The sequence below is a fragment of the Zingiber officinale genome, chromosome 1B, assembly GCF_018446385.1.
Source record: "Zingiber officinale cultivar Zhangliang chromosome 1B, Zo_v1.1, whole genome shotgun sequence".
Taxonomy (NCBI): domain Eukaryota; kingdom Viridiplantae; phylum Streptophyta; class Magnoliopsida; order Zingiberales; family Zingiberaceae; genus Zingiber; species Zingiber officinale.
In genome coordinates, this window is record NC_055986.1 from 151411863 (window position 1) to 151420813 (window position 8951).

The 8951-nt window shown below is 37.5% G+C and overlaps 1 protein-coding gene across 1 annotated transcript; it reads right to left on the bottom strand.

The window, feature by feature from the left end:
* Positions 1 to 258: 258 nt before the first annotated feature.
* On the bottom strand, positions 259 to 3562 carry LOC122043395 (subtilisin-like protease SBT4.3). Its single transcript, XM_042603985.1, has 9 exons — positions 3462 to 3562; positions 3296 to 3387; positions 2914 to 3151; positions 2299 to 2809; positions 1953 to 2035; positions 1621 to 1827; positions 1304 to 1415; positions 946 to 1159; positions 259 to 797 (listed from the first exon to the last, which is right to left on the bottom strand). Exons 1-9 carry the CDS (start codon positions 3560 to 3562, stop codon positions 259 to 261), a joined length of 2097 nt encoding a protein of 698 aa, XP_042459919.1.
* Between the last annotated feature and the right edge of the window lie 5389 nt (positions 3563 to 8951).

Here is an 8951-nt window from a genome sequence, read left to right on the forward strand (position 1 = left end):
GGCTTAGTAGTTTGGGAGCTCTTTGTCCGGCCTCCCGCTCGACCCACTACTACGCTCAATATTATATTACACTTGCCGAATAGGTGAATTGTGAATTAAATGCATCATAAATATTTTACTTACGACGAGTATTATATAGAAGTTTGGAGATTGTTATTCAATCATGTGATGAATTAAGTAGAATGGTAATATAATATTTTCTTATGTACATTGACAAAATATAATTGTAACATAATACATATTTTTCACATTGATAAATCAAGATGAGAAATCGGTGTAGACAACCATCACACTCCTCACCAGATGCTTCCCGTCCGACCAAATGACCGTCGCCGGCGCCGTCGAGTTCCCTGGCAATGGCCCGCCAGAAACCGACACAGTGAACTGTCTCTTCTCATTCAACTCCGAAAACCTCAACTTACTAGGATTCACCACCACATTAAGTCTGCGATCAGCCTGGACCTCGGCCTTGTACTTGCCGCGTCGGGCGCTGCCGACGTTGGTCACTGTTCTCAAGAACTTGGCAGCGAAGGCTTTGCCAGACTGAACATGTAAGGCCATGGATGGGTAATTGAGATCCCTCGCCGTTCCAGTACTGGTACTAGAAGAGCAGGAACTGGAGTCGCCGGTGACGATCCTGATCATGGTTTCGTTGTAGCCCGAGTCGCAGAGCATTTGCACGTAGTCACTGGCACCGGCGTCGTAGACAAGACCTGGGTCGACGGCCTTCGCCGGGTTCAGTTGGCCGGCTCCATACGATAATTGGTCTTGGCCGGCGGAAGGATACATCGGTTTGGCTGTACATATAAATTAAATTAAACATGGACAAAATGAAAAAATTTAGCTGAAAAGAAAACAAAACAAATTAAGGTATATATATATATATATATATATATATATATATATATATATATATATATATATATATATGACAATTAGAGAGACCTGTCGTCATGAGCGCAGACATGATGGCTGCCGGCGACCAGTTTTGGTGGAAAGACTTGACGTAGGCGGCGACACCGGTTACATGCGGGCAAGCCATGGAAGTTCCCGAGATTATGTTGTAGTTGACGACCCTTGTGTCGATGGGGAGGTTTGACACCGATGCAAGCCGTGACCAGGCGGCCAAAATGTCAATTCCTGGAGCACTTATATCAGGCTGCATGCATGCAAACACAAATTAGTAGTACATTGCCAATTACCAATTAAGTTGCGATTAATCCATTAAAAATGTGAAGGTAATATAACTGACTGTGATTAATGATGAATCATTAATTAATTAATTAATTAATTAATTACTGACCTTCAAGATGTCAGGGGTGATTAAATTGGGGCCTCTCGATGAGAAGAAAGCGACCAAGGGAGCCTCGGAGTCGAAAACTGCTTCACTTTTTTGGATGTTAGCCACAGGATTTCTGGCCAAGATCATATATATACATGGATTATTATATAGTACAACAATAGTAAATATACACGTACCTCGATATTGAACTATGGAAATACAAGCAAAGAAGTTAAGTGCATGCAATACTTCTCAACAAATTAGCTAGCTAGCTAGATGATATTAAAATAATACTAGCTAATAATTATATATTTCCTCAATTATATATAAACACTCACTTTGTGTTGTTTATGTAGTTCAAAAGGTTGAGGCCATCCAATGAGCTGATTACAATGAATGGAATTGGGAATAAGAAGGAAATATTAAGTGAAGAGTCATCTATAGATATCAGTCCTTGAATGCCCTTATTAAAAGTTTCGTAAGAGAGTAAGTTGCAGAGAAGAATCTTTCCTTTCACCACGTTTTTATCTGGCATACGACAATCCCTGAAACACAGTAATTAAGCAGTAGACAAGTTAATTTGGTAATTGATATATCATCAGATCAAAATGGTCGCAACATAACTATATACACGAAGATAGAGAACATATATAGCATTGTATCTTCGTACCCTGGAGAAGTAATTGCATTTCCCGGTAAGTAGATCAACGGGTGAAACCTATTTGTTGTCGCAAACGTATTGACAGAAGCTCCCTGCATTTTTTTTTCCTTTGAAAAATTACTTAAAAATATATAATAATTCCTTATTTTCATTCTTTTCAGAACAAGAAAAAAAAAAGAGAGAGAAAGAGAGCATATAAGTATAAATAAAGAGGAATTAATGGAGTGCAACATTATCTAAAGTGACAAGTATAATACATAAATTATAAGACTAGCAAGTTTAATTTTTGCATATGGTCAAAATTAAATCACATTAATATTATCTCTAAATTGAAATGGACTAATTACTCACTCACCAAAGTGGAAATGTGATCACCGGTGACCACCTTGTCAATGATGTGCCTATCGATGCTGCTTGCCGCCGTCGACACCATCCACGGTGCCACGTTGCAGACCGTGCCATGTTTCGGCCCGTTGTTCCCAGCGGCGGCCGATGTCAAAATTCCATTCGCCATAGCATGGAAGGAGCCGATAGCTATCGAGTCCTGGAAATAATCCAGAGAATTAGAGCCGCCGATTGACAGAGAGATGATGTCGACACCGTCGGAGATTGCATCGTCAAACGCTGCCAAGATGTCTTGATCGGTGCACCCGAACGCCCAGCACACCTTGTACACCGCTAGCCTCGCTGAAGGCACGGCCCCTCGGGCAGTGCCCTTAGCGAGGCCGTAGAGGCTAGCGTGGGAGACGCTCCGGCCGACGGCGGTGGAAGCTGTGTGCGTCCCGTGACCTTTGAAGTCGCGCGGCGATGGTTCGTTCGACGTGTAATCGCCGAAGCTATTGTAGTAGCGTGCCCCGATGATTTTACTTAAGAATTCAATCGATCATATTTAATTAATTAATTTATTTATATTAGTCACAACTTTAAATCGAATCGATGAAATATATAACTGCAAATTTTATATACATACTTGTTGCATGTCATGTTTACGCAAGTACCCTTCCATTTCTTCGGCGGAGGTCCCAATCCCTTATCATTGAAGGACTTGGATTTCGGCCATATTCCAGAATCGAGCATTCCGACGATGACGTCACTTTCCAATGGAGGATTTCTGTTAACACTCTGTGGGAAGTTGAGGAAATCCCATGATCTCGTTGTGCGAAGCTTCAGGGTTTTACTACGAAACACCGAAACTATTCCATCCCTTTCTGTAATTAATTAATTAATTAATTAATTAATTAATTAATTCGTATGTGTTCAATTGTTGGTATATATTAATTTATAACATATGATCTAAAATTAATTAAAACTATTCCCTCCTCCATTCGATATATAAATATAAATTAATATACCGTTCAACTTGTCGGCCTCATCAATCGAAAGTTTGGCAGCAAATCCGCTGAAACTCTGTTGGTAGCTATACACCAAAGACTCACTAGGTGAACTGCATTTTCATAATTTGTTTTAGTCTCAAAATTTGACAAAATATAATAAATGACATATCAATTTATTAATTACCAGTTCACGAGAATTTCTTTGAGCAAATTAAGATGGAGTTCGTAAGTTGGGTACTGGGATACGTGTTGAGCTCCCATATACACAATATAAACCTGCGGCATCCATGACATTTATAGATGGTGGTGGTACCATTGATCATTCAGTACAGATTAAAACAGTACGTGTTTACAAAGGAAATCTACAAACTATATATATATATATATATATATATATATATATATATATTCTTTTCTTTTGAATTACGTACCCTTCTTTCTTCATTTGAATACGCAGCTGATGCAATGAGAAGCACAAAAGATGTGAAAAATGCAAGAGAATTTAGATGCGAATATGGTAGCTGAGGAGTCATTACTCTTCCTTTGGATTTCTATGAAATTCGACGTATGATGCATGGAATTTTATAGTGGATGCCAACTAATGGAAAGTTTAAGATCAATGGACAACATGTATTACACCGTGAGTTGTAGCGATATCACGGCTATAATAGAAATAATTAGTGGTAAAATTGTAATGCCAAAAATAAATTTACAGGTAATTTTCAAGACAAATTTAATTTTAAATAATAAAATATTTTAAAATATAAATCAAATAAATAATTTTAATTGATAATTAAATTATTTACTTTATAGGTGAAATAAATTTTAGTTAATATTTTTTATTTTTTATTGATCAAAATAACGTTTACCGATTGAATTTTGTTAGTAATTTTAATAGCTATAGATGAATTTATAGACCCAAATTTAAATGGTAATATATTCAATTTAATTTATAATTATATTAAAATTTAATTAACAATTTTTTAAAATATTAGTAAAAAAATTTGATCAATAATTATAATTATTTATTATTGTAATTATATTAAGATAATTTTTAAAGAATTTTTTTATAGGTAAATGTGTTTATACCAATAAAAAGAGATGTACAATGTTCACTTTGAAATATCCAATCATGCTTGTATCATATCTTATAGAGTGTTAGGTCAGAATAGATATTAAGATTCTATACACATATCTAGATTTTCTACTCTACATTCATTATTTCCCTCTTAGCAATAGGTTGTTTTCTTAATTATTCATATAAGATGAATTGTCAGATGTCTTGCCCTCATCAAAATTTGGGTGTCTCGTTATAGAATCGAAATATTCTCTCATAGATAGTCATTTCTGTTGATAATTTGAGAGCATGAAAACTAAAGCGAAGCAAAACAGTAACCCCTCACAGTGCTTTCCCGAAGAAATCACCGAAGAACCGTTAGAGACGGCGCTGCTGCTGTTGCCGAGAAGACCACCTCACGGAACCTCCTCGAACTCTTTCACGAACTAATTCCCGACCTCTGGGCGTTCTCCTCTGCTCGCTGATCACCTCCGCTTCACTCGCACACCTCTGATCTCTCTGGATCTGTGCTTAGACGTTGCTTTTATAGGAAGCCTGAGGAAGACGAAGGGGAAAGGACGCCCCTTCGTCTCCTTGCCGTTTGCAGTAAAGGGAGTAACGAAGGGGAACCCTTCGTCTCCAGTAACACGTAACATCTTCCACTCATCCAAGTCAATCCATATGGTCACATAGACCATGTCAGTTATATAGACTACAAGGTGATCATGTCACAAAGACCAGAGCGAAATTAGTCACAAAGACTAAATATGTCACGTAGACTTTATAAGGATCAAGTCACGAACACCAGAGCAAAATTTAGTCACAAACACCAAATAAGTCATGAAGACTTTATGAGGATCAAGTCACGAAAACCAGAGCAAAATTTAGTCACAAAGACCAAATAAGTCACAAGACTTTATGAGGATCAAGTTACGAAGACCAGAGCAAAATTAGTCACAAAGACCAAATAAGAATATTCATTTCATACATTAGGGAAAATGGTTCGTGCGACAGCAAGCACAGTGAACATTCAATTGCTAAGAAAATTGTCACACCTTACTTAGCTACTCCACAGAACAAATCAGAGACATAAATGCCCATAGAACGAATCATAGACATAAATGGCTTGCCTTTACCCCAGATTAAATTATTTACATCATTATGAACATCTCTAATCCCTCATATTGACCATATGTCAAGAGCATGTTCAACATTTCCAATCAAACAAATTATTCACAATTACATTTTATGTACTGAACTAAAAATGTAACAGGTACCAATTAATAAATGTCACAGATGTAAATCAATCTTAATCTTCCTTTTTAGCTAGAATCTATTCATTCTAATCAGTTGCTTTCCTAGTTATGCTCCATAGACCGAATTATCCATAGCCAATAGGAAACATGCAAAAGTAGTAGACACTGATCAGAACTTCAAGTAGACAGCTAAATAATCACTTAGGGAAAAATCGAGATTAACTTATAATCTCAAGGGTCTCACATAGTAGAGAAGCAAAGATCCATTCTCCTACTACCCTTCTTGTCGCCATAGCACATGTGGTATGAATCATATGCTACGATGTTATTCTCTTTACCAAAAAGAGCACATGTTTTTTTTTCAAAAATTTAACATCGTACAAATTTCGATCTAGACATTCCCAATGTCTAATCCTGAATTCAACATATGAATTCTAATCTGGTCTTAAGCAGATTCAGTAAATGGTGGGTGCATTTACTCCAATCGTTACACAAATGATCTTATCTTGACACAAATATCAAGGCGACCTTAACTTATGGGTATATCTCTATTCACAGTTACATAAGTTGTCCCATAAGCAACGGTCTTACCTCTATTTGTACTTAACAAATAGAGATGATTGTCCATATGAGAGGACCAATCTCAATCTGCCAACATGCTTATCGAGACTTTTATTTGAATATAACCACGACATATACACTGAATAGTGTAAGACCGTTAGATTCGATAGAGGGGGGGGTGAATATCGATTCGAAAATCTCGAGTTAAAACGCAGCGGAAAAGTAAAGAAGTAAAGAGATGAACACTGTTGATTTTTACTTCGTTCGGAGCCTGTGACGACTCCTACTCGAAGGCCCGTATTCCTTGAGTACTTTCGTTGGGCAATTCACTAGCAATTCGGATAATTACAGTTTACGTACAAATATTGCTAATGAAAAAGAAAGAAAACAAAGCTAACCGACAAACAATGAATTAAAAAGAGAGCCGGAGTGAGTCGTCGGAGCTTTGTGAACGTTGTTGGAGCGCAGAGCAGCAGAGTGATTGGACTCAGAGTTCTCAGAAGACTGATGTTTTGAAGCTCCTGCCTGGGGCTTCTTTTATATGCTGCTCTGGGCGCCTGGATCCCCTCCGGGCGCCTGGATCCCCTCCGGGCGCCTGGAATGTGACGTAGCACTCCCAACCAGCATGCTCCAAGTGTCAACGTCGTCCTGGGGATAAAATTTGCCTCCGGGCGCCCGGATCCCTTCCGGGCGCCCGGACCCCCACTGTTTCCTACCTGCAAAACAGTGTTAGTCCGAGGCAAATAAACCCTGCAGCACAGTTTGTTAGCACATTTTTACAGGTACGCTCAGTAATAAAAATTAGCATCCAGAGTATGACTTAGATTCCGTCTTTCCGAGACCGGAATCTAGTCACGATCTCGACTTAGATATCCGAAATGGATCGACGCCTAATGTTCCCTTCCCGGGAACGCGTCCTCGCAGTCACTCCCCTCCAGTGACTTACCTCACTTACCTGCAAGACGTCCAGTCAGCCCGTCGGCCCGTCTGGACTTCTTGCCAAGCGTCCGGTCAGCCCGTCGACCCGCTTGGACTTCTCGCCAGCTATCCGGTCAGCCCGTCGACCTATCTGGACTTCTCGCCAAGCGTCCGGTCAGCCCGTCGACCCGCTTGGACTTCTCGCCAGCTATTCGGTCAGCCCGTCGACCTAGCTGGACTTTTCCTGCACACTTGATAAAAGTGTCAGACAACAACACAACTAACTTAACCCATTTGTCATTCATCAAAACCTGGGTTAGACCGTTAGTGTTACCCGCACCAACAATCTCCCCCTTTTTGATGGAATGACAACCTGGTTAAGTTAGTGAGAGCATATGTACGAAACAACATGCATTTGTGTGGTTTTAAAGTTAGTTTGAGTTTTCAAATTGGTTTAGCTAACTTAACCACCTAACCCTCCTCCCCCTTTGGCATTCATCAAAAAAGAACAAGGGTAAATAAGCATAGTGTTTTAAGTTACCGAATCATGAAAAATAACTGAGTTTGGTTCAAAATTCAAGGATAAAAGTACACTCTTTAAATCCAAGAAAAATCAATTTGACTTTGGGGGAGTTTAAAAAACTTGTTTAACGCATTTGTTCTTTAGCTTTTGAAAATTTGCTAAGTGTAGATTGTCTAATTTTCAATCATAAGTGTATAAGGTCTAATGTTTCAAACCAAATTTCCAAAACAAGTTTGAGAAAATATATTTTTCAAAACTGATTTATTTTTCAACACTAAGTTTGTAAAAGATTCAATTTTCAAAATCAAAGAAAATGATTTTGAGAAGCTTAGTTTGTAAAATTTAGCTTTGAAATTAAGATCATATTTTTAGAATGTGTTTGTAAAATTTGTTTTCTAAAATCAAATTTTCAAAGTGTAAAAGTGTTAAACCCATGGTTTAAAATACTTGAAAAGGTCAGTTTTCAAAGACTAGGAAAAATGGATAAAAAGTTTGTGAGGTAAAAGAATTTCACAATTTTAAACAAGTTGTTTTTAAACTTTGATTTTCAAAATTAAGTTTAAAATTCAATTTGGAAAACTAAAGTAGGTTTATTTCTCCCCCTGAAATTGATACTTAACTCTAACCAGCTGTCTAACCAATTAGGTACTAACTAACTATCAGAAGATAGTAGCTTTCACTAGGTTAGTCAGATTAAGGAAATTATAATCAGTCAGTGTTTGACTTGACTGATGAACTTTAATCTGATTAATATCTGAATTGTATTTAACGTCCAAACTTATGTTGATGCACTGAAATAAGCATCTTAAGTCCAGACAGTTGGCTTATGCATCTCACCCCTTTCTATGTTTGTCAAACACAAGCAAGGTAACCCTAGGGTGTTGGTGAGATGCTCAAAAACTAGTCCTATGGGTACATGCTTTCTAAGGATGTAAACCTAGTCTAAGGCCAAAACTGTTTTTGAAAATCTAAAAATGGAAAGTTTGAAAACAAACAAGTTTAGCCTATAAGTTGGTGAAATCAATTTCAAAAGTATTTTTGAGATTTCCTAGTCTATTGAGCACATCCCTAATTGTCGTCGTAAGTTGCTAAATTCACTTTCAGGGAGTGGTTTTGTAAAAATGTCAGCTAAATTTGATTTAGACTCAACGTACTTGAGTTCAATATCACCTTTAGTAACATGATCCTTGATGAAGTGGTGCCTAATTTCAATATGTTTGGTTCTTAAATGATGCACAGGATTCTTGATTAAGTTAATTGAACTTATATTGTCAATTAATACTTTTACATTTGTGATATTTAAGTTGAAATCTTTTAGAGTATGCATCATCCATAATAACTGTGCAACACATTCGCCTA

Excerpts from the sequence above, each read along its gene's own strand:
- LOC122043395 (XM_042603985.1), bottom strand. The coding sequence starts at position 3,562 with ATGCCGCAGGTTTATATTGTGTATATGGGAGCTCAACACGTATCCCAG. Across the intron at positions 3,152-3,295 it reads TGAGGCCGACAAGTTGAACG|AAAGGGATGGAATAGTTTCG; the intron begins GTATATTAATTT and ends AATTAATTACAG. Across the intron at positions 1,416-1,620 it reads AACTACATAAACAACACAAA|AAATCCTGTGGCTAACATCC; the intron begins GTGAGTGTTTAT and ends GATCTTGGCCAG.